The sequence below is a fragment of the Apteryx rowi genome, unplaced genomic scaffold (genome assembly GCF_003343035.1).
Source record: "Apteryx rowi isolate R43461 unplaced genomic scaffold, aptRow1 scaffold_177, whole genome shotgun sequence".
Taxonomy (NCBI): Eukaryota; Metazoa; Chordata; class Aves; order Apterygiformes; family Apterygidae; genus Apteryx; species Apteryx rowi.
This window is the reverse complement of record NW_020448052.1, coordinates 1,218,372-1,244,661: the sequence shown is the minus strand read 5'-3', so window position 1 is coordinate 1,244,661 and position 26,290 is coordinate 1,218,372. Positions and strand designations below refer to the sequence as shown.

The following is a 26,290-nucleotide window of genomic DNA, read 5'->3' as shown; positions in this document are numbered from 1 at the left end:
GGCCTGACCATGTACACTCAAAGGCACCCCCTCTCGCCGCAAGACAAGCTGTGGGGCAAGCAGGTTCAGGGGCTGTGCAAGACCTGAGAGGCCTGTGGGTGAGAAGCTGAAATGCTGCAGCATGCTCTATTAGATGTTACATCTCCTCTAGGAGTGTAGCTAAACAGGTTCTTCAGGTAGCCTGAAACACATCAGTCACTATTCTGCTTGCAGGAATTTTCATGAAAACCAGACAATTCTGACAGCTTCAGCCTGCTGATCCAGGCAGGTTCTAGTTGCTCTGCACAGCTTTTATTCTTGGTGTTTTCAACCACATTGATATTTCTCATTCTAGCAGTGTCTCTAGTCTGGAGACTTGTCTGTGCCAGCTGCCCTACTTCCTCCCCGGCTTGCCTCACTCATTCCTGTGTTTTTCCAGTGGCTTCCACCTTGTCTTGTCATTCTAGCAAGTCAGAAACAGTGCAACTTTTTAAACTTTTTTTCCTTACTGCCTGTCGGAGTAATAAATGTGTTTGATCTAGACTTTAGGTCTTAATTAATTCATCAGCAAGTCAAACAAACACAAGCTAGCATTCCTACTCACCTCAGGGATTTAAAGGCAGTTAAGCCAACACTCAGTATCTTTCAGATTGCAAAGCAAATCTGATTAAGTTTAATAAATTAACTTTTTGTCATCTGAATATCTGCATAATTATTGGTGGAGTTATGAAATTGTTTTTTAAATTGTAGCATAAGAACTTGTTGAGTATCACCTTCCGCCGAAAGCCAACAGTGAGCATGGCAGAGCTGTAGAAGCACCTCTGAGATAAACATCATGTAAGTCTTTCTTCTGCTACAGCCCCTGTTTAGTGGTTCAGGAACACTCTCATCTCTGCTTTTAAACTCGCTGTATAATAATATGGGCATACCAGATAAATAGTAACAACGTTATGCATAAATACACACGTCAGGTGTGATACAGGGCTTTGATATGTAAAAACATTATATATATGATATTTGAAATATTTAGAACTTGTTTCACAAAAAACCCCACAATGTGACATGTTGGGTTTGTCCAATGAAAGACTGCATAATTCTGAATTTACTGTATAATATAACCTTTATTCTTCTTTCCTCTGAACTCTTGGAAACTTACATAACAATCGTGCTTTAATTATGACACCATTTATAGACATTTAAAATGCATCTTAATTTATAAATATTTTACATTTGGTCCATATAACAGGTTGAAATTTACTAAATAATACTGTACTCTTTTAAACAGGCTCTGTATATATTTTTGAATATGTATATATTACATATATATTTTATATAGAGATAGATTTGCTTGGTGTTCAGATAATTCCTTATTGCAAAAAGCATATATGATCATACAATAATTTTTTTTTTCAGGGCAAGTACTACAAAAAAGATACAGCTATTCACAGTTTACACACAGTAGTTCTACAACACTATTTTGTGCTATATGATACGTTTGTACAGCTTTTTGCTAAAGAGCAGGTCTGTCAAACATCTGTCATAATTGTTTACAATCAAACATTAAATACTGCGTTTTTCTTAGAACAACATGGGACTTGATTACATTAAACAATAAAGAGAAAGCTGGAATTATCCTTAGTCTAATGAAATTCACAATTATAATGTGTATGTATCATGTATAATGTGTGTGTAGGATGTATGTTTTTCCTCTAAATCCCAAAGACTTACAGGACTTTTGCATTTCAGCTGTAGCCATTTAGGATGTAGCTTAGATTTCAGAATATTTTACAATTGATCTATGTATGAAATGGTTTAGAATCTACCAAACAATACTCAGAGATTTTATGATGTAGTTTGAAATACATGTATATTTTATATATATATTATTTCTACAATAATGTGCTTGACATTCTGAAATACCTTATTGCAAGAACATATGTTTGTCACCTTCAGACAAAAACAACAAAAAACCCAACATTCACAGTTAACATGTTTTTCACGTAGCAGTTCTACATAAATTGTGCTATCTAACATAGTACGTTGCACAAAAATTTGCTGAAAAGCATGTTTCATTGCACAGTTCTGTCAAAGTCATTTACAATCAAACATCAAATACTGCATTTTCCATAATCCTTTGTGTCTGTCTTATAGCTGCCAAACAAGAAAAACCATACAGGGCTAACTACTGCGTTTTCCACACAGGGAAAAACTTCCATTAGCTGAAAGGGCTTTCCAGCTATGTGGCAAATACAGATAGAGCCGAGAGTGAAGATTTTTATTGAAATAGCTTTTCCTCATGCTTTCATCATCACAAATAATATGTAAATAAAAATAAAACTGTTTTCAAAGTGCTGAAGATCCATCTTTTATAATTTGCTTATTAGAAACTGTTAAAGTCCTTTAACGGATTAAACAGAACAGTCATGAGTTAAACCTTAAATTAGAATTACAAGGATAAACCTCAATCTTTAAGCCATTGTTTTGGTTTCTATTTTGGTGGCAATGTAATAATGCTATAACAATAATAGTACAGCTCAAGTACTCCGAGCTTGAGCTGCAAATACTTTGTATTACTTTTTTGCTGGGAATCTTTAGGAGCTCTTAATAGTTGGATATTACTATCCATTTTGTTAAAAAGTTAAATTCATATTTTTGCCTCTAAAATCTGCAATTCATGTAGTATTGATTCACAAACAAAAATATGTTCTTTTTATAAGAAATAGTATATTTTAGTTTAAAAGAAATTCATAATCTTATGTTAAAATTATCCTGAAAGACTAGGTATAGATATTGTTTATAGCCATTCTATGCTGTATTGCTACAAATAGCCATATAACTTAGTTTGCTCTAGGAACATTTATAAAGGCTGCATCTGCCATGACTCCAAGTTAATTGAAAGAAGTCTTTTCCCCCCAAATGGCATTTACTGGAACAAATTTTATGGGCAGACTTTTTCCACTGGAAATCACCTGTTTACAAAATACTTCATTCCTGTGTACAAAACAATTTCAAATTTAATTTTACTCCTGCAGAATCAGAAATAACAGTCTTGGGATTCAGCGGTAAGAAATACTGATAAACTACTAAAAATCAGCAGCACAAAACTTCAAATTGTTGTGCTAAAAGGTAGATTAAAAAGGTCTTGCACATCAGTTTACAAATTCCAAGATATGCAACTATTATTGTGAAAGGATAAAAACATTAACAGTCTGTGGATTGCCAGAGAACACAAAACACTGTCAACATCTGAGCTCACGCAATGGTTGGATCATACTCATGGCGATTCCCTTATAGTGGAGATGACCTTTTTTTCTTTTTTTTTCTTTTTTTTTTTGCCACTAGAGGTAGGTAATTATATTCTCAAACATAAATTTGTGGTCATATTCAACCATATTTTTTGTTTTTCTGGAGTAGCATTGGTACTTTTACAATACAGAAGTTTAGATATAGGCTTCTTTGTTTGCAGAGTTGCTCTGTTGGGCCTGATCTGGCCCATTTTCAGGATGACTGATGTCTTCGCTTGGCTGAATCATTACTTGGATGCGCTGTTTAAAGCAAAACAAAAGAAGTGAAGCAGTCAACAAGTGTTTCTAAGTTTTCTTGTTTGTTTGTTTTTAAAGGCAACCCCTAAACACTCCTCCCTAGGTATTGTGGCTACAGTGAAGAATTTTGTCTATTCCAAGGGCCTAAATGCATAAAGCTTAGCCAGCCTGTAAGTATTTGTGGACAGTTCTAGCTGTGTTCTGAACATGACATTTTGCTGAAAGAGCACAAAATGGTAGATGCCACCAGGCATTAAGAACTGAGCATGGTTAGGGGAAAAGTTTTGCCAGACTGCAGCATGAGGCAGGAGAGGAGGAACTCTGCTAGGAGCCCACAGGTCAAGTGTAGAGGCTATAGATTTGCAACAGGCAGCAGGGAGCCCAAAGCTGGATCTCAGAAGTGACAGAGACCCTCTGCAGGGAGCAGAAGAGACTAGACGGACCTGGCAGCAGCTTCTAGGAGTTACTACCTCCAACGATATAATAAGTAAGGTAGACTTGTGTTTTAAACCTTTCATTTCTATTTGTCTTCCCTAATCCTTTTGAGTTTTTCATTCATGAAGCTTATCTGCCTAGTTCATGTTCTTATCAAAAAAGAGAGCCCAGTTTGGATTGCCAAAGCCCACAAGAGCTGTAAGCTCCTCCTAGTATCTAACGATCATTTGTCAATCCTTTCAAAAATGGAACCTTAATCACAGCAAGAGAGAACGGATGAACTTTTGCTGTGATCTTATACAACCCTGCTGTGCTTCAGAGCAACAGTTCTCTATTTGTACTTAAGTACTTGCATCAGAACAAGGGAAAGATATTCAAAGAGTATGAGCTAAGAGCAAGCATATTTCAAAATGGAAAATGTTTTCTAGACTTTTGTGAAGTATTGCTGAGTCTTTTAAAACTTGCTGAGGACAAGTGTTTTGATCCAGATCTGAGCAATTCATGAGGCATTACTGGTCAATTCTGCTTAAGATCATCTGTCTCTTTGCAAGGATGGCTCTGTCAGCTGATTTCAGAGTATTCCAGAAACTCCGACAAAATAATTTTGACAATCTTTGGTTCCCACTGTCACAGAGGACAGAGATGCATGTTTCAACACTCATGCTGAAGAAGCGTCTCTTATGCACAGAATGGGATTATTGTCTGGAGAGGGAAAATTGAGGGCTGTACCCAGATTTAAAAAATTAAGCATGGCAGTGGTATGTGATAACTAACCAGTGAACTGATCAATAACCTTAGTAACGTTTCACACTACTTTAGCAGCATCTTCCTGGGGACCTTAGAATGGATTTAAGCTATACAAGACCCCCTGACAGGGGAGGTATCATCGCCTTTTTAACAGATGGAATAAGGAAGCCGAGAGAGGCTAAAAACAAAATGCAAGAGAAAAAGGCCTCAAATGTTCTTTGTTAAAAAAAAAAAAAACTGTTAAAAAACTGTTCATAGAAATTCCTTAATTAGAGACTAAAGGGAGGTATATCATAAGGTGCGCTCCCAGGATTTACATCTGCTTTCTCTCAGCTGCACTAGAGCAAGGCAGCCATTGTAATCTAGAACGTTTTTGGCTGTAATGCAGAACTGGAGCTCAAATCTTTGATCGCATTGCAGAAAGATGCTGAATAGTTTCACTGAGGGTAAATACATGGAAACCAAGAACTATGCTGGTTTACTTGTGAGAGTCTGACTCCGATTCCTTGGGAGCATCACCTGCCTTGGTATATGACAGTAGCCTTTCTGCCTTTATAAAATTTACATATTTCATAAACTGCTACCTTGTTTTCTAGGTATAAGGAACTGGAACGCAAACTGCCTGAAACTGTCAAAACCTGGAAATAAGGGCCTCATTTAAGGCAGGGAACTCTGTTTATCAACAGATGGTACAGACACTGTCTTGTCTTTTCTCTGTTTGGTAACTGTTTTTTATATTTTTCAGCTTGATGCAAAATAACTGGGCTAAGCCAGTGTGGCCACAGTAAGTATATAACTGTAAAATTAATTCCCAGCATTTTTTTGTCAGTGCACACAGGTCTTGTAAAATGGAATCATGCAGGCAGGAAAGAGAGAGACTTACCTGTTTTAAGGAGCCTTTCAGGGTAAGGAACATGTATGCCATATAGCCTGGTATCAGCACCATAGAAGACAAAGCCATGAACCAGCCAACCCCTTGGCCCCATTTTGGGAAAATGTAACTTCCCATCGTGAGAGGAGTCATTTGGACAGCGCTGAAGATAAACACTCCCTGAAAAATAGAGTGGCAAAAAAGGGTTTGGATGAGATTTCCAGTGTTCTGTGTTCAGGAGTTCTTGGGGGTTGACTTGGACCTCGGTCCCAAGACTGCTTCTACATCTGGGTAGAGAGAAAAGGGTTCTTTTGCTCCCTAATGATAGACCCCTCGGCACTAGCTTGTAGAGGGGGCCTACAGGCCAATATTCCAGGTGGAAGATTGCAGAAAACAGGCAAATGTTAGCCCACTGCACTGACTGATTCCCTACTAGCTTATTCTCTAATGTGGGAATGTGTAAATAACTGGATTATAAATTCTGTAGTTGTGAAGTTGTTTAATGTTTCATTAAGAAACAGAATGGTAAACCAACAGATTTAATAATAGTTTCAGTACAGCTCTACCGCACAGGTCAGCACAGACTCCTAGACGCTCAGTATAGGCAGCGTTCTTCAGAGCCTGTGCCTGTAATGACCTCTCTTGTATCACCACCTCGGAGTGCTTGGCCCAGAGGCTTTGATACTGTTCAGATCCTCTGAGCACTCTCATAATGGGAAGCAAGTGCAGTCAGAACGCAACCTGCAGCTCAGTAAGTGGCTGCAGATTTGCCTGTATAACAGAACTTGCCTTATGAAATGCAAGAACTGCTTTGAATCTTTCAATAACAAGAGAGGAGCAGATAATTTCCCAAACAGCTTGTTACCAAAATTAATATTTTCGCTCATTTTCACATACATAACCTGCATCTCAGATTATCCATGTGTGCTGGTACTTGGAATCCACTGGTACTAGTAGAGTCCTCAGATAACCTGCACAAAATCAGAGGGAAGGGGGCTATTGGGAAAGATGGGGATTCTAGGGAATACTTCCCCAAGAATACCTATATTCTGTAGCATTGAACTTCCATCAATTGTGGGTTGCTTTTGTGTTGTTTTTCAAACAGGTTACCTGAAAACATGGTATTTTTTCCTTCAGGTTCCCCGGGGAGACTTCTGTCCCAGCAAATGTCTAAAACAGCTGGCATCAGAGAAGACCTGCTTAACTGAATCAGCAAAAAAAGCAGCTCACTCTGATCGCAAGTTGAACTCTTGTGTGGAAGACTTTTCCAGAGAGGAGAATGTAAAGTGTGGCTTTCATTATCCTATCATCACCACCTTTGAATTTGTACTGGACAACAAATTCTGTTGAAGACTTTACAAGACAGGAGAAATTTGCTAAGTTTTACATCCAGTATCTTCTTCCTCTTCCTATGATACTACTGAAGTAAGCAAAATATATATATATATTTTTTTGAACAGTTATTTTCAGAAAAATAAAAGGTTTCTTCATTTGGATAGAGATAAATCAAGGAGTCCTCAGTAGAAACCGAATTCTGTGCCTCTCTTTAGTGCTGTTTGTTTGCTTTTCTATGATCTTTGAGTTATAAGGGAATAGCAGAGAAATATCAGTGGGTGAGTATTGTGTCATGTGTAACAGTGTCTACATAGTTACAATTTTTATATTGCATTTGGGTTTGCTACATTATGTATAGTAAGTTCAAATTTCTTTGCTTATTATTTCCAAAATATACTATATGGGCTTAACTGGATACAGCTTGGAATCATTGTAAAAGACTGAACTATAGTTCCCAGTGCACAAAATCCTTGGAAAGTTTGCTGGAAAATTCAATAGCAATATAGTGTAAACTGGGTAATATGTTCCACAGAATCCTGTGAAAGCAGAATCTCAGTTTATAATCCTAACGTCAGCAGAATAGTGCCTGTGAAGGAATTTGGTTTACAAGAAGTGACCATTTTTGTGTGTGTGGAAGTTTTAGACTTTAGAGAGATTGCTAAATCCTCAATTTTGACTGTTTCTTGTATATTTATGTGTCTCTTACGGTTTCCTATCTCTATTAACCAACTGAGCTCTTGATTAGTTACCATTTCCAGAGGATTAATACAAATCTTGAAATTGTGCAAAGCTTCTTTTTCTTAGGGCACAGGCTTCCTTTAGTGATACCATTTTCTGTCTATTGCCTTCAATGAAATTGCTCACATTTTTAAATAAGCAATGAGGTCAGAATTAGTGTGATCCTAATGGGATGGAAATTGCCACGCTGTACTACATGATCCACACCATTTATATTGTACAAATCATATAATAAAAGTTTGTTTCTTACTGCCACAATGATAGGAGTAAAGAAAGACCAGCAGAGTTTCCACCAGATGCAGGGTCTGTATCCCACCATCTCTTGGATGTTGTCATAAAATCTGTTAACACCTAAACATGGAAGTTATAAACAGTGTAGAAACTTATCAGATAACTGATTCAACTGAAAGTTGAAGGGGTTTGAGAGACTGTCCTAAATGTGCCTATACAGACTCTGACATAACTTTTCACCTATATGAACAGGAAAGATATATGCAAACTCAGGAGCACCAAGAATCATTTGCATTGTTCTCATCCTACTGCATCATAATTAATTCATTAGCTACCAATAGAATATTTTCATGCCAAGTTTGAGCAAGTCTGTATATCAGAAGGTCAGATGCAATAAAATACCCTGGGTTAATTTCAACTTTAAGTCTTTTTAATCTTGTCTAATCTTGAGAGACTTAGAATGGTATTTTACAGAGCAAATTAAAAAAAAAAAAGTGCATCCCTGCCTTAACCAGCAGCACAGTCTTCATTCTGTATTGGTATATACACACAATACACATGCAGAACTGTGTCTGAAAGCAAAGAGTAGTTCTACTATTGTTATTATCTGGCAACCCTCCATCATCTTCCAAAAGGTATGTATGTCTATCAAATTATTTATAACCTTGTATTTAATTTCAATGGAAAAGCTCCATTTATCTAGTTCTGAGTCAGTTTTGTAATTCAAACCAAAGTTCTTTACCAGTTCTGGAAGTAGGTCCTTGGACTAGCTAACACAGAGCCAAGGATAAATGCACAAGTACTATGGCAAGAATATGATATATATATTTGGTCATCCTTATAACCACAGATTGTCAGCCCAGACTTCTGGACATTTTAAGGTAATTATGCAAGATACAATTGGCCAAGGAGCTGAGCTCTCACTACAAGACTTCACAGTGACAGAATTGTTTCTGGAAGTGAAACATAGCAACTTAGATCTCTTGGACTTTGTAATGTTGAGAACAGCAGTACCTAAATACATCTGAAGATCTAGGCTTCCTAAGGGGTGGGGAAGGGACATGCCACCTCTTTATTCTTCTTGGGACACTTAGCATCTAAGGATTCCCAGTCTAATGCATAGGGTAGTTTAAAGAGGCAGGAGTACCATCCCCAAGTCACTGTCAAGTCCTCAGTGGAGTTCCAGGCACATAAAGCAAAGCAAATTTTGGTTCCATCCTTAGTATGTACACACACAAAAGAACAAATTAGCAGATGAAATATCCTTATGATGTGGTAAACTTGTGGAAAAAATAAAAACACAGTGCTTACCATAGCACCAGGATATGGAGATGCACTCAAAGAATACAAGGAACAAGAGACTCATTCCACTGGCAGAGTAGTAGTCGAAAAGCTTGAACACATAGATTCCACCCTATAACATATAAGAAGGAAATGGTAAAACAAATACTAAGCATTCTAATTTCAAAATAGATTAAAATGCAAGCTACTATTCCTTAACTAACAGTGGTAAATAACTTAAAAACATATTCATGTTAATTAATTAATGTTAACAAGTTAAGTCTTATAATGCTTGAGGTCAATACTGGCAAAAATTTAGATTACTGCTAGAATTCAATTAACTGGTTTGATTTTGTTTTTACTCCTTTTTGGCCAAGAGTTCAATCATTTTCCTGAACTAGTCTGCAACCTAATAGATCAGAGGGAGCAATGGGAAACACCCCTAGCTACCACTTCTTGGACTGTAACACAGATCATAGAGACAGATATTTTCTTGTCACCTGAACCATTAAGTAGGCCTCACTGCATCCACTGATTACAGGCATTTACACTCATAGCTATTGCCTGCTGCCTGAAGTCCTCTGATAATGTTGATGATAGATCTGGGGGGGGTGATGGGGGGAAAAACACTTAACTACTTAGGGTTATTGTATTTCTAAACAAACATAAACAATAAATTTGCAGTGGCAGTGAAAAAAAGCTTGCATTGCCTCATTCTTAACGATTCCTGATTAGGGGCAAAAGGCAGATGGTGGGGGAGGCGGAGAAAGACATAAAAACCCTGCCCCCACCCCGCACTGTTATAGGACAGACATAGTATTACATTCTTTTACAGACCATACCTGAGTAATGTTAGAGAGTCCTATCAGATACGAAACAATGCACACAACAGCAATGAAGATTTCTCTTCGATTGCGCAGTAACTTTGGAAATTCATCCACCAGAGCTGTTATGAATCCTTCCACGGTGCAGAACTGCAAGAAAAGTTACAAGTAAGATACAATGCAATGCACTGCAACTGCAGAATTACATTTAGGGGAAGGTTTTCAGTAGCACTCATCACTGGCATAAAGCTGCATCCATTAAATGATAAAGGAAAACTCTCTTGACTTCAGTGGAAGCAATGCTTCCAAATGCTTTGTTTCTGTCTAAAAAGCTTCATGAAAGAATATTTCCAGCTAGAAGAACACTCAAAATTCAAAATTAAGAATAGTATGTGCTTTATTAAGATAAAGTGCTCTCTTTTTTTGTGATAGAATATGATATGCCTACTGTTGTAGTCTTTGACCACAGATTCTGCAAAAACTTTTATACCTATCCTTTCTATGGTTTACTCACATGCATGAAAGCCAACAGACACAACAAAAGTCTTATGAAATTATTGCTTGGTAGAGTAAATCCATGATTTTCTATAAAGGTGTTTTCTACACAAGATTGATTCTCATATGTTATAAATCAAATACTTCTTGTAAATCTTACTATTGCACTGACTTTTTTTGGAGCTACACTGAGGACATGTGGTCCTCCAAGTGGAAAGCACTGCAATACTGCAGATTTTTTTTTTATATGTGTGTGTGTATATATATGTGTGTATATATATGTGTGTGTGTGTATATATATATATATATAAAATGTTTTCATTATGATGGCCAAAATAATGAAAATCTGAATGTATGTGAAATTTTATTCATTTGCAGGACTGCAGTCAGAATTTAACCAATACTTGTAGTTCTTCTTATGAATTATAGAGCATGAAATGTTTCACTGATGAATAGAAAATGAAGAAAGCTTGACAGCCTGTAGACATATCTTGTTTTTAATAATATTAGACTACCTTTCTCAGCTGCTATTTGCCTAGAGTCGAGTTCTTTCAAGAATATTTTTGACCCAATTAATTTCACAGTAGTTTCCCCCTAGACTGAGCAATAGGTTTTATTGTCAAGCCTGAAGCTTACTGAAAAACAAAGAAATGGAAAACGTGAATTTTCAGTTTCTTTTCATGTTGCAGGATGAAATGCCCTCTTGCATTTTTATATTTTGCTTCACAGGCTGAAGTTAATTTGGATTTATAGAAAATCATGGATTTACTCTACCAAAAGACTAGTTCTGTACTAAACTAGTAACTCTGCATATTCATTTATGTGCTATCAAGATTGTGCCAACAACCAAGTTTGGGTTGTTGGTTTGGTAACTGAAGCTGATTACAAGTGAATTGACTCCTTTGTCTGTGACAGGTCACATTCAGATGACCAAACATTTGGGCAGGGGAAAGGGACATCCCTGACACAGCCCTCAAAAGCCCTCAAAAGTATGCTTTGCACACTAAGACATGGTACTGTCTTCAGTGTTTACAGTATAGTTGCTATCAGTATTCAATGGATTATTGATTAATGAATGCTTTTGTTGGGCATAGTCCCTTTTACCATGTGAGGTCCTTTTTGTTGTTCCTGAAAGGGTTTTTGTTGTTGTTGTAAAGGGTTCTTTTTTTGTTGTTCATTTTGCAGTAGAGTAAAATTTTCTAGTTTTTTTTACTATTATTATTGCACATCTAGACAGTTATTCTGGAGAATATCTTCTTATTTGGATTTGCAAAACCTCTAGTTTCCAGTTGACGGTTACCATCTATAAATCTCAACTGAGGCCTGAACCAACAAAAGCCTTGGCCCTTACTCATGGGTAATGGTTTCAGAACATGCTGAGATGCAGAATGTCCTCAGTAATGAGCTTATTGCCTCTTGAATTTGTTCCTGAAAGAAGTCTCATGCTTAAAATGAAATGCATAGTGTATCCTTTCACTCTGTATCTTCTCCTCTGGTAAGTTCTGAAGTCGTCTTAAAGAAATGTGTGTGGCATTTAAATCTTGTAAAGTATATCCCAGCATTGCCTACATTGGTGGACACCTCAAAGGTTTTTTTTAATGTTGTGATAGAATGGTTAAGATTTCAGAGAAAGTTATTTTTGTCTACAGAATAGACTTGCTACATATTTTCTATATGCTTCCACCATTCACAAAAAAGGGAAAGTGCCTTAGTACCAGCTTCTTACCGCCCCAGACTCCTTCAACCTATTAGTTTTTTCCTCATTACCTCCTGTTATTCATCCAATTATTCCAGAAACCATTCTGCACCATCAACAGCTGGCAGTGCAGAATGCATAGAAGGAGGCCAACTTCATACCGTACAATTGGAGACAACTTTCATCATTATTGTTGTTAATGTTTACACCAGTTTTACCTGACTGTCGATTCCAAGCATGAGCAACATGGAGAAGAACAGTATTGCCCACAGAGGAGAAATTGGTAACTGTGTAACTGCTTCTGGATAAGCTAGGAATGCCAGTCCAGGACCTGGTAGGAGAAACAGGAGAGAAGACATCAATGTGATTGGGCACTAGGATCATTTTGCTTGTAGTGGTACACACATTTTAGGTTAATTTGAATGATTCTGAGCCATGGATGCACTTAGAGCTGACCAGTGATTTCAGCTGAGTCAGTGTGTTCACAGACCAAGAAAACAGCATGTGTCTTGCTTTAAGAAAAGGAAAAAGAAAATTAAGCCAAAAACAAACAAATGCCCCTAGATGCAGTTCAGAGAGACTGTGTTTGTATAGCAAGGATGGAGAATGCTGTCCTTGGCTAGGCTTACACCTGCAGGTACTGATCAGCTTTCTCTCCCTCCGAAGTACTTACTGATGGCAGTAATGCTTTTCTTCTGATTTACACCAAGTAGTTCAGAAGAGAATCAAAGACAGCTCAGAAACACGGAAGACACCTTCCAGCATTTACAGTATTCCCATTTGCTATTTCATACCATGAATTCTTCTGCAGTACACATTTTAACAAGCTGTGTAGCTGTAAACAGGCAAACCTTTTCATTTGTATCCCTACTAACTGTTGACGGGAGGGTAAGCTGTTGGAAGGAGAATATAAATTCTTATTACAAAAGAGGGAGGTTTTTCTTGTCATGGGATAGCTGGAAACCAGCCAGCGTCAGGTGATGAGTGAAAGTTGTAGCAGACCAAAATAATCATAGAATTAAAAGCAGTATGCCTCACCTAGGGTGGATATCCTATTTTTCAGTTTTCATTAAAAGTCCGTCTGTGGCAACTGGCTTGAATGTAGCTTTCAAACCAGTGAGGCAAGGATTAGCGTTGGACACCTGAACTGTCAAAGTACATGCAATGCAGATTTTGAAACAGTTATGTACTAGAAATAACAGATATGACTTGAACATCTTTCTAATGGCAGTAGTAAAAGAAAGATAAACTTAAGGGAAATATGTCCTTGATTTTTCTGTGTTTACACTCTCCACTGAAATGCAGACCCCAGTTATTAATAATAGTGTTCAAAAGAAAAAAAAAATACTATGAAAGGAAAGACCATTCAAAAAAATTGAGTTAGGCACTCTAGATAAGATGCCAGGAAGAAACAAATCTAAGATAAAAGAACAAATGAGCACAAACAACAGCTCTTAGCCTCATCATGAAAAGGGAAGGATGATACCTTATTGGACAAGCTGCTGTAGTTTGAATAAATGAACAAGTTTTCAGGAGCAAGAGGATTTCTTTAGGCAGAATAAGGATGTACAGTTAAATGCCACAGAAAGATCCTAGTGAAAACCCAGACCTGAACCTGTAACGAATCTAGTAATTCCAGATCCTCACACCACATGCCTGCCTGGTTACAACAGTGCGGACAAACTGCTTTGCATCTGCAGCTTCCTCACTTTTGGATCATGCATGCTGAAGACATGACTGATCTCAGTTGTCTTTCATAAAATGACAGTGATCACATACACTTAACAAAAAAAAAAAGCAAACAGTATTCCTTGTTTAATGCAAATAAGCTTGATTTTATACTAAGAACCCATTTTTTCAAGTGCTGCCTCATAAATTGATATGCAAGAAATACAGTGGTTCTAATATCATGTCTAATGAAGAATATAAAAATCAATGAGCCACATCTGCTTACTGCATTATTTCTATAGCATAAGTGTCAAGTTAGGAAAAAAAAAATCCCAAAGCAGAAATCAGATCAGAGACAGAAAAGTTATTCAGCTTACAGAAAAGACCTCCAAATAGGAATTCCCAGGAAATTCCAGCTATTGCCTCTTATCATTGTGTACATAATTGGTAGATTTGTGTCATCCTTAGTGAATGACATGGTGTTAAGTATTTTAGTAGAGAGTCACATGCTCTCCAATTCTATGAAAACTTCAATGGTTAGCTGTGGATAAAGAACTAAGTCATTACTTCTAAGGAATGATATATAACTTTTTCAGAATCCAGTTGCTGATAATCATGAAATGTGAAACTTTGAAGAGGAAAAAGGACAGGCACTGCCAGATGAGATCAGAAGAGGTATTCTGCATTTTTGCACAAATATTGAGACCTCACTTAATTTTAGAAAGCAGCACAGCTCTGATTCTAGTCCATTCCTGTCTCATCTCTAGCCATTCTCCAAACATTATGAGAGATAGCACATAATTATGACAAATCAACAGTACTCACCTGCTGCATTCTTTTGGTATCCTAGCCATTAAAAAAGTTGACTTAGTTGACTACTATGGTAGTTTTAGTCTGTTTTCCAAAGAAAATTAAGTTTATCCATTTTTCATGTCCTCTGCCTGTGCTCTTAGTAACTTCTGCAGCTACTGAAAAATTTCAGCCAAATTTGACGGAAGTACACTTTCTGAAGATAGTAAATCTTAGAAGTTCCATGAAAATTGTGGATGAGTAGAAAAGAAACACCAAATTAATATTCCTCACTGAGAGTAAGGTTGTCAGAAACCAGCAATTTTATAGTCCAACAGGTAGCCACCAGCTGAGCTGGATGGTCAGCACACAAATAAATGACCAGTATACCCGCATTTGCAGAATTTCAGAGTAGCCAATACTCTACCATCTTTTGCCAGATTAGAATGTAATGGGGATACAGAAAGAAGTTATTTGTGGGGGATGCTAGGTTATAAAAGATGCAAATCCATCGGAAAGCAGTTTTATTTAATTTTTGTTGCTCATGTTGCTTATCTAATTGAAAAAGGTACTTTCATCTTTTCCCATAAACAATTTACTCTCATAACTATTAAAGATTTGTTAGTTATTCTGATGCTAGTCTAAATTATTTTTAAAACTTAAAACCTACTCTAAGGAGACAGCTACATTACACATGCTACTGATATCCTCATTTCTTTTTCTCTCCCTGCAGACAGAAGAGACTATTAGATACTGTTAAGAATTGGTTGGTGGGCCTGAGAGAGAAAAATCTAGTAGCAGATACTATTTTTCTGTATGAAGCAGCTACAGCTTTTCAAAAACAGATGAAGTTAATCAATCTGAGCTTGTTTCAGTAAGTTAAAGTGATTGATTGTCCTGTGTTCCAAGGTTGATTACGCAGAACTGAATACACAGAAAAACCCTACTGTTTTACACTGTCTAATATGGCAGTAGGATCATAAGCACACAGGCAAAAACACAAGTCAAAGAATGTCATTGCAATAGTCTTGCTAGTCTCCGAGGAGAAAGATAAGCCAGACTGTTGGCACACTTTGGGATTTTTAAGTTGTATCAGTTTGCATCTTCCAGGTTTACCTTGTGACTTTCAAGTTTCTGAATCCAAGAATCCTCCAGGCACACCTGGAAAGATACAAATCTGCTTTTTGCAGTTAAGTTATTCATTTTACCTTATTAAGCATAGTAACAACATCTTCTGTTTTGTTATAATAGCTATGCATATTTAACTGTTTTCATTTCTTTTTGACCTTCAGGAACCATAAAATTTCCAAGATAGCCTACTGAAAATTCAAATTGTATCTGGAGATAGATATGTCCAAATGAAGAATGAGTGAGTGAGTGGGGGGGGGAACTCATGCTGTTTCATTGCATAAACTGGCCCAAATTCGCCTTAAAGAGTATTTAGGTTCCCTTGAAACTCAAAATTACTTTAAATCAAAACCTGTGGGAATAATTAAATGCAGTGGGTCTTTCTAGTTCCAGTTTCTAGGACTCGCTAAAGATGAACAGAAATGGTATGTATTAGAAAGGTGGAGATCAGGAAGGCATTTGCAAACTTAAATTTTACATTCTGAGAATAAGAGCCCTGATACATGCTGGTTTAGGTTAACTCACAAAGCTGTAAAAAGGATTGCAAAACAACATGTCTCATGATGCTAAAAGAAAGCATCATTTTCTGAATTTACTAGGAGAAATAGAAGCCTTAATTAAAGGGTCAGCTCGCCGAATACCCATTGGAATTAGTGTCCACAGGAGGTCATAAGCATCTTTGGAAAGGCTATTAGGTACCTTAAAAGATATTTAGGAGCTTAATATATGGTATAGAAATATTGTTTTGTTTGCAGGTCTTTATATAGTTACAGCTATATCAAACACATACACCCCAGAAGCTTATTTCACACACCACTGACTTTCCAGAGCATTTTTTGACAACTGTGTATGCCATCATAAATTTTTTGCTAATTTCTTTGTATGTGTACTTTGTTGAAGATTATTCTTGGGGCATAAATTCCTTTAGTCAGAAAAGCAGAGATTATTTCATCAATGGGATATGTTTGCTAGTAAGACATATTTTGTCCACCCGTGACTACATACCAAGCTTTACAGTTATCAGAACCCTCCCTGTGGCCAGAACTGCTAAATGAGTATCTGGTACAACAGCTGGGTTAGGGCAACCATCTGCTCTGCTACTTTAAGCCTTTTCATCTGGAAGAAAGTTCAGGAACTGCAGATGAAGTAAACAGAATCCTTCCATGGACAACTTACTGTCCCAGTTAAAGTGATTTTCATAATAAAGGGTCCATAACCAAGACGAGGAATTGACTCATAGCTATAGTTCTGGACAGGTAAGAAATGGATCTGCCTCAAAGGGCTCAACCTCAAGAAACAGTAAAATGAATTCAAATACCTAACAAAATTATAGCATACATTTTCCTGATACATAATTACTATTATTCCTACTTTCAGTTTGCTTTTAAGAATTTCAGTAGCAAGAGACTCGTAATCTTATGTCACAGCTAAGCACTGAAGCAGCCGACTGTCCTGCCACCACTTGTAAACACAGTCACTAAGCAGAATTCATTAGTATTTATTGCGTCAGTCCAAGATGAGTCCCTAGCCGACTACCCTCCACACCAAAGGTTTGTGAACACGAGCCAGGCAATCTACTCAGCATTACATGATTTTGCTGGTGCTGCTTTGAGAGGTTTGAAACAGTGCTCTCCCTGTTGCAGTCAGTGCCACTGAAATGACTGGGAGCTGAGGAATGATTTCAGAGAAGGTTTTTAAACAGTTACATGAAGCAGCTGGATGCAACATACAAACAAAGATTGATGCTACCAAACATCTTAGAGAAAGATATATTGTATACCTGATGCTGCAACATCTGCAATAGGTCTCTTTGTGACATTTGCCATGAATCCAACAATGGAGAAGATGACAAAGCCAGCAAACATGCTTGTGCATGAATTTATGCAGCAGACTATGATGGAATCCCTGAAACAAAGGTAAGGTGCTTTAAGCAGTAGGTAAAGTAATGCTACTGTACATCAGTATATCACTCACTGTTATTCCTGTGGAAAGATTCTGTGAATAAGTTTCATGATTTAGGATTTCATAGTTTGGGTTCCATTTCTACTGAATGAGACATACTGTCTCTCCCATTAGTATAAATGAGGTTATACATCTCATTCCTACCTAGTTAGAACATTTAGTTTTTAAATTAGAACCTATACTTCATTTCATTGATACAGTACCCAGAAAGACAGAATCCAGCTCCAGCTGAAAGAGGAAAGTGCCATTCTAATGTGTGCAGTCACCTGCTTACCTGTAAACATTATTATGGAAAGGGTTGTAACTTCCAAGGGCAATCAGTGAACCGAGACCCAGACCATACGAGAAGAAAATCTGTGTGGCAGCATCCAGCCAAACCTGATTGCAGGAAATAATTTTTTTAAAAATCTGTTTCTGTACTTGAGGAACAGGTCATATTTCTGAAAGGTGAGCAATTAGCACTGAAACTGTTATTTACAAGGATTAAATATTTACCTCAGAGTCTGAAAGCTTACTGAAGTTGGGAGTTATATAGAATAAAATGCCTTCCTTTGCTCCAGGCAGTGTTACACCACGGAAGAACAAGATAAGCAGCATAATATAGGGATAAGTAGCAGAGAAATATACCACCTAAAGTGAAGAAACAAGACACTGTGAGTGTAGAAGGAAGAATGGTCCATGCATGTTATCTCTTCAGAAAACATCTGCTTCCCCAAAAATACAGTAACAGCAACTGAAGCAGACTTTTCAGATTGAAGCATTTCTCAAGGGAAAGCTTAGTATAGAAGGGACAGCACCTAGTGCAGAATTCCTTGAGCACCATGTCAGCTCACAGTACAGATAAGCCACTGCTGACCACTTTCCCCAAGGTGGAATAGAGCGGATTAGGATGGTTTTGCACCTGGGGCTCATGTTTCTCTTTTTTTAATCCAACTCGAGGAGCTCCCAAGAGCACAGAGTTCATGGTTCCAGTACTCCTACCCTGCTTGTAGGACATCATCAGTTAGTTTATTTCTTCTGCTCTCAGACAGCTCGTCTTATATTTTCCATACTCTCCATCTATGTTTATAATTGTCATACAGGTTCCTATTCTCTTGCCTTTTCAAAAGCCCTATAAAAAGTCACTATGAAAGCAGATTCCAAAGCAACAAAGTCAGCCTTCATTTTGCCACCTTCTTTGCAGATAGGAGAAATGAAGCAGTTAGTTAGGTCTGAAATTCTGTATTTAAACCACTGCTATCCAAGCTAGGTATAATATTTATCCCAGGAATGAGCAGACATATTTTTAGGCAATTTAATATAACTCTGGCAAAGCCAAGCACTAATGGAATGACTGTAAGTGAACACATCATCCAAGGCTGTGGTCAGAACTAGCTACAGAGGAGCCAGCTTTCAAAAACAGTGCTGCATCAATGCAAGACAGACAGCAATGCAATTCTTCATGGAGCTTTTCCAGCAAGACTGTCTCTAGTGTCTCTTACCTCATGAATTTTCAGGATATTTGAGTAAAATGGACATTTTAAATGTATTTGCAGTACTTTTTAATCTTACCTTTCCGGTCCAGCCTACCCCCTTCCAGATACAAAAATACACCAGAATCCAGGCAATTGCCAGAGTAATTGCTAACGGCCATCGGATTTGCCCTGGTTTTTCCAATCCATCAGTCATTTGGTGCATGTTGCGTCTAGAATCAGCAAACAGAATGGTGTATTTGACAGCTGCTAATTCAGAAAACAGTACATGAATTACAACAAGCTGAACCTTGCATATGCACAGAAACAATATAGAGAAAATTTTTTCTCAGCTTACTCCCAAAATTCGACCACGGCACTTGTCATGTTGGTAGTATTTGCTAAGGTATAATTGGAGAAGCAGCGGTCAGTGTTCCATGGGTTCTCACAGTGTTTCCAAGGAAGAGTCTGTTTAAGAAAGAGGAAAAACAAACAAACAAACACTTTTTAAGTGAGCATTATCTCAGGTATCTCTCTCTTTACTAGAAATGACAGTTGAATTGAGAACTAAGATACTTCAAGTCCTGTCATGCACTGATCACCCTGGGGTGCACACCTGCCCCATAAGTTGTTTAACTTTGTATTAGTTATGTGAATCAGATATGAAAATATTTCCTCCTTTCTCTAAGATATCAGCCAAAATGTTTTGGAGCCTGCTGCGCCTCTCAGAATGTAAGAGGATATTGACAGCTCTGCAAGAAACAAGGACAGCAGAAAGGACCTCCAGGAGATCGCATTGCCTTCGGCTGCACTAGAGGTGACAGCTAAGGTGTGACAGTTAGTGATCAGAGATTTCCATCTTCCCTTCAGGTCAGAAGATGTTGAGAGAAACGTAAACTTTCTATTTTCTATATGCATTTTATACAAGCATCCATTATGTTAAGATATCTTTCTGAAGTTGCAAGAGGCAGAACCTGTTTGCACATGATAGGCATTGCAGTAAATCGCATTTAGATATGACATTGGTAATTATTTTGACAGTTAATCTTGGAAAACTCTCAGCCAGAAAATGTGGCAGGGTACTGCATGTTTTGAATACAAGCATAAGAGGCTTCAGGGGAATTAGAAGTCGATATTCATCTGATATGGGCCAGTGCACCACTTCCAGACTACCACTGACCTTTCACACCAGTAACAAATTTGAGGATACTAAAGCAATGATTAAGTCACTCCTGGACAGTAGTTATGCAAGCTCGGTCATTTAAAGAGCTTTTTTTTTTAAAGCTGAGGACAAACAATCAAGAACAAAACATAGTCAAAAAGTGGAGGGAAAAAAAAACCTTGAACAAGCATGCATTAACTATTGAAACTTATACAAGAATGCTGCCTCAGCTGGCCAAAACCCGCAAATGAGATAAGGTCCACTTCAGTTAATGAATCTTCCTGGGGGACTGTGGGGGAGATGAGGAATAACAAAAATGGCAGCTAAAAATAAATTTTAAAGGAAAGAAAACAAAGATAATGGATGGACATTCAGCGCTAATCAAATCACCAGAATGGGGATTTCTTTAATACAACTCCCCACCATTGAACCAAAACAAAATGATACCATTTCCCAAAGACCATTCCTGTGGTTACTATTGCAATCTGTTCTGCGCTAGCATTTCTCTCAGGGGGATGACCAGCTGCCTGTGGGCTCAAAGGCAAAGGAATGCTACTAGTCTTGCTAGCATTCCCAGGACTAGCAGTACTAGTGTAAGTGAAGCTGAAAGAGTATTGATGAAAGATCTGTGGCCATGAGAATTAAGAAAGATGAGAAAATTTAAACAAATAGGTAATAGGGAGAATCTTGTGGCTCCAAAACAAGCTTTTATTGTGTTTCTCCACTGACATTCTTTGAATGGAATGTTTTTCCTCAGTTTTCTATCCCACATTGAGTATGGAGGGAAAAAGCAAGCTTTTTTTTTTTTTTTTTTTTTTAAATAAAGTTTGCCTTTAATAAGAAATGGTTCATCCTACTGGATTTGTATGCATTTTATATTAATACCACACCTTTACATTGAGGTAGATTAATCAGCTGTAACTTTGCTTTTCATTAAACAAACAACTCTCCCCATTTCACCCACCACACACTTACTTACTGTGGTAAAGGAATTATACAGGTAATATATGGCCCACGAAATAATCACGATGTAGTAAATATTTAGCCAAAAGGAAAGGACTGCAGCAGCTAGTCCCACACCTGCAAAGAAAGAAACAAAATAAGGTGATTTGTAGTAATGTTTGTACAAGCGTTAGTTCAAGTGCTGCAGTTTGGCAGAGTAAATGCAATATACAGTGCAGGCACCATTTACTGAAATCCATAGAAATCAAGTTCAAATTTTAGAGGTACCGTCATAAAAAGATCACTAATTTGGGTGCTAGTTTGTTCCTCTCTAAACTTACTTACTCATAGTGCCCTGTTCTCAATGTGCGGCAGTGAGCAGTCGCTGCTTTTACTGGCTGAGATTTTACAGGACTTTTTTACCTCTAGAGGAGCGAGCTAAATCAACTCATTCTCTGAAGCACCAGTCTCACAGAAACTTCTGACAGATTCACACAAGTTGTGTAGCAGTTACAAGACCAGCTAGCCCCTTAATACAGTGGCAAAAGTGTTTAATGCTGGATATAATGCTATGCCACCTCAGCCTAAAGAAATTAGTCAGCGGGTCGCCAGTGAGAATGCCATCTCTTCTATCCCACATCGAGACTTTAGGGGTATTTTAAAATATTCAGCATAATGCAGAGCAAAGACTACATTGAATTGTGCCCCCTACAAACAGCAGTAACTCGAGCAGACTTGCAATACTTAGCTATGAGAAAATTTTTTAAATCTGTCTAGGTTTTTCCAAATATAAAATTTCCTAGAACAAAATCTACTCTAAACAAACTTTTACCTCACCCTGTGGAAACTGTTAACCCTACTGTGTGCGAAGCAATTTATAACTAATAATAAGCAATTTATGACTAATAATACATTACTTGCTTCTCTGCTGGTCCAGAAGTCAGTTCAGGAGCTCTTAAGTGTCAAAAGAGTTTAGGATTAGAGGATGAAAAGAATGGCTTGTGAGGTTTGTGCGACTGTGCAGAATCTGGACTAAAACTTTGAGGTTCCAGCAATGAGAAACCCAAAGTAGGTAAGAACTTAAGTGTGGAGTGAGTTGTCTTATGTAATTCAGTATGAAATTACCATCTTTGATAATGTCTGGCCTTTTTGTATTTCAGTACAGAGCAATGAGAGATACATACCTGTGTGACCTGGAATAGAAAGAATATTTACCAAATTGCTATGTACTGAAGCCACCAAGTTCCATACCTGCTCAGACAAATATTGCTAGATTTAAAATGCTATTTTGAACAGTCTTCACATGTTTCTAACAAAAATAAAAGTTCAAAAACAAGCTTGTTGAGATTCTAATGCCTGAGAATGAGTAATACTCTAGTCTGTTTCAAAATTGCCAGTTACATCTCAGAAAGTTAAGAGGTTTCTGTAGAAAATTATGTTTTAAGTGAAAAATGAAGCCACAATGAAATGTTGTCCTTGCACTGTCATTTTGTGCAACTTCTGCAACTTGGAAGGAAATGTGAAGTAATCCAATTTCATACTGTACCTTTGAACATTGGAGCAAGCTTCCACACTCCAAGGCCTCCTATAGATGTATACTGGCCAAGGGAACACTCCAAAAGAAATAGCGGCACTCCAGCAAAAATTAAAGTAAGAAAATAGGGAATCAGGAATGCACCTAAAAAGAAATAACAAGAAGTCTATTACAATGGAAGAAACACTGCTGTTTCTAGTGCTTCCATACTTACTTATTATATCTGAAAACAAACATTTTTTTCCTCTGAAGTATAACTTCTCAAAACAGAGAGAAGCATCTTTCTGAAACAGTATCCTAAGGTATGAAGATAAGGGGAAAAATATGTTTTCCCATCATTTAAATAATTTAAGTAGAAAGCTAGAATACAAGCACCGTGTATTTTGTTGCCTCCATCTATCACAACAGCACGCAGATAGCATAAAGGATTTAACCAGAACTGGCTGTTTCTAGCTCCTGCACTCATTTAAAAAACAAAACAAAACACCCACCTGTATAAATGAGAAAGCTATTAAAAACAATTTCTGTTTTACTGGTAATTTTCATAGTGAGTTCCAATATACAAGTATATTGGAGGTTGTAAGAACAAATCAGCAAGCATACCTCCACCATTCTTGCCACAAAGGTATGGAAATCGCCACACATTCCCTAAGCCAATGGCATAACCTACACAGGACATAAGAAAGTCAAATTTTCCTTTCCAGGTATCTCGGTCAGGAAGATCTGTCTTCTTCTTCTGCACTTTTACTACCAAGGTTTTAGGCTTGTCATTGGTGATTGAAGCATCACTGACTTCCGTGGAGATTTGTCCATCTGCAACTTTTGTTCCGTTTGTTGCCATGTCTCTGGGTTTCGCTGGCGAGGCTCTGGCAGCCGGACGGGAGATTTCAGCACCAGTCCACGTGGACAGCAGCTTTGCGGCTCGCGGTTACCCGACTAGGGAGTTACGGGTTTGGTACAAAAAACAGAGCAAAACAACCCTCCCCGAACCCCCCAAACGCTGGGGTGGATTGCGAGCTAGTCGGAAGTCCTGTACCAGCTTCTGTATCAATCTGTAAAACACAAGATCATAGAATTCAGAGATGCTTCAACCGTACTTTAGGCAACTCAAATACTTCTGCTGCAGAGACCTTATTGCCAAAAAGTCTTATAATGACGGTGTCTTATCTAAGCGCTTGGCTCTGCCCTGGGGCATTTTTCTTATTGACTCAGTAGAAAAAGGAGCAGAACTAATATGGTAATACAAAAAAACCCTCCAAGGCACAGTTACCCATTGTTTTCCTATAGATCTCTTATGACTCAACAGAAACTAAATAATTTAAAAATGCAGCATACATAGTATATGTTTACTTTATGTTAGGCTCCATCACACATAGCAGAGAAGAAGGAATCATAATGAAAGCTAGTAATGAGGCTGTTCATGGACTCATAAATGAAGAAATCTATGCTTAATCCACATTCTTTGATAACAGGAATTTTTGGAGCACTTCTGCCAAGAAAAATGAGGGGATTTAACTCATCTTTTCAGAGACATAGCATCTCCATGGGCAAGTATGTATTTCTGTTTCTTGAAAAGATTCATCAGTAATGAGGTTTTTCTTTAGTAGTTTAAGAACTTGGACAATGAAATGGTTCCATTTAATTGCTCTACTTTTAAAAAGCCAAAGGGAAATTCTCATGATATTGTAAAGTTCCCTTATTTACAACAACAACAAAGTCACCATCATTATAGCCACCAAGAAATAGCACTTGTTACCAGTAAGAGTGAATTTAAGGAGTTATGAACAGTGTACATTTATCTAAAACACATTCATCCAAAATACTCCCACATGGATTAAACAATAAACCATCTTAAGCAACAAGACTTAATTCTGAGTAATTATGTTATCTTTCATACATAGTTATAATTAGTTGTTAGCATAACACAAATGATTCACTAGTCTTATACTGCTTGTAATGTAAGGTTGTAAGGTTGCAAATGTAAGGTTTTAACAGGCTGCAATAATCATTCCTTAGTTTCTGTTTCCTACTGTAGACTCCATTCTTACACCTTTTCAACAGCAATTATTGGTACTAAATCAAAATTCTATACTAATTCAGCTCTAAATAAAGGAGAAGGAAGGCAGCAAATATGCATTATGAAAAAATAATCTGGAATATTTCTGGTCAACTCTGAAGTGTGTGCAGCTCCTATAGACTTCCAGAGCCCCACTTCAACTGGAAAAAACAGTGAGTTAGTGTCTATTTTATGCCCGTTCATAATCATTTTCTGCTTAGTCCCTCCCATTATCACCTTTCCAATTTGCCAGTCACCAGCCTTCAAATAGGAGTTTGCAACAAATGAAGCACATTTCACTATAGAGCTACATGAATGCTACATACTAGTAAGGTATGGCAGTGTTAGCAACATTGGCCATGAGTTCACTCAAAGATCAACAATAATTTTATTTACAGACTTAAATAAAGGAAGATTGAGTTCATCAGCCATTCGCTTATAATTGTAAGTTATGTCAAAAGAAATATAAAGAAAACATTTAAAGACTCTGCTATAAAAACGGCTTTTCTCAGTTCAGCTCACTATATGATGATACTGTTTTCTTATCCTCTACAAACTCAAGGCCATATCCAACAGTAAACAAGACTTCAGTTGGGTGCTGAAGAGGAACCGGCTTTAGATTTGCTGCCATGAGGACAGAAACAAGGATGACACTCATAACCTCTCTCTCTGTTCCACTTAAAGGCTGGACTCAAAGTGGGAAATTACACCTACTCACTTTACCCTCATCACAAGTCCTCCTTCTTAAACGTGTGGGCTAATCTTGCTGTATTTCAATGCAAGCCTGTCCAATTTTGTGCAGCAATAAATGCCACTCCCAGATATAATCTAGGTTCTGCTTAATATCTACTACTTGGGAAATATGTACCTCTTAAAGACAAATCAGCAAAACTCCTAAAAGCATTGTTGAGACTCCCAAAATCCTATGTGATTAAGAACATAGGGTTCTCAAGATGTCTGATCTTGATTTTTTCCCCATCCTATACCATGCTCACCTTGGTGTTTTTACTGGGGGCAGTGTCCTCTGACCTTTCATTGCCAGCTTTCTCCATCAATTAGATGAAAGCATTTACTTCAATTTTGGGGCTTGGGAAAATTTTCTTCTTGTGAGACACAGCTGTCACTGTGCCCCAATCATAGATAAAGGGTATCCAAATCTGAGAAGATGAAGTAGAAAAAGCTCCTACTTCAGCACTGTCATCTTTGGGGGAGAAAACAGCCACTAGGCCCCCCCCCTTCCCCCACCCCTCCAACCCCTTTGTATCAGTTTGTATCAGGTTGATGAAGGCTTTTAGAAAAACATCATGCCAACATCAAAATGTGACAAGTCAGAGCCTGGCTTCTTCAGGGCCTCAAAAGTAGGATGGAAGTCATCTGACCAAACATGAACACCTACCAGGCACCTTTACCCAAGCGAGCTGCTC

At 37.6% G+C, this 26,290-nt stretch overlaps 1 protein-coding gene across 3 annotated transcripts in view; it reads right to left on the bottom strand.

The window, feature by feature from the left end:
• Nucleotides 1-1,085: 1,085 nt before the first annotated feature.
• SLC6A1 (solute carrier family 6 member 1) overlaps nucleotides 1,086-26,290 on the bottom strand; it is a 69,014-nt gene continuing 43,809 nt past the window's right edge. For 2 of the 3 annotated variants that reach the window (XM_026061185.1, XM_026061186.1), the window contains exons 2-15: nucleotides 23,414-23,862; nucleotides 22,823-22,954; nucleotides 21,314-21,414; nucleotides 19,531-19,640; nucleotides 19,273-19,405; nucleotides 18,217-18,351; nucleotides 17,996-18,099; nucleotides 17,540-17,664; nucleotides 12,393-12,505; nucleotides 10,002-10,133; nucleotides 9,190-9,292; nucleotides 7,898-7,998; nucleotides 5,587-5,754; nucleotides 1,086-3,524 (exon numbers count right to left, since the gene is read on the bottom strand). In XM_026061185.1, the coding sequence (XP_025916970.1) occupies nucleotides 3,420-3,524; nucleotides 5,587-5,754; nucleotides 7,898-7,998; nucleotides 9,190-9,292; nucleotides 10,002-10,133; nucleotides 12,393-12,505; nucleotides 17,540-17,664; nucleotides 17,996-18,099; nucleotides 18,217-18,351; nucleotides 19,273-19,405; nucleotides 19,531-19,640; nucleotides 21,314-21,414; nucleotides 22,823-22,954; nucleotides 23,414-23,651 (1,800 nt within the window). In that variant the 5' untranslated portion in view covers nucleotides 23,652-23,862 and the 3' untranslated portion in view covers nucleotides 1,086-3,419. Of the gene's footprint in view, nucleotides 3,525-5,586; nucleotides 5,755-7,897; nucleotides 7,999-9,189; nucleotides 9,293-10,001; nucleotides 10,134-12,392; nucleotides 12,506-17,539; nucleotides 17,665-17,995; nucleotides 18,100-18,216; nucleotides 18,352-19,272; nucleotides 19,406-19,530; nucleotides 19,641-21,313; nucleotides 21,415-22,822; nucleotides 22,955-23,413; nucleotides 23,863-26,290 lie in introns of those variants that run through there. The other variant, XM_026061187.1, reaches the window with a different exon arrangement.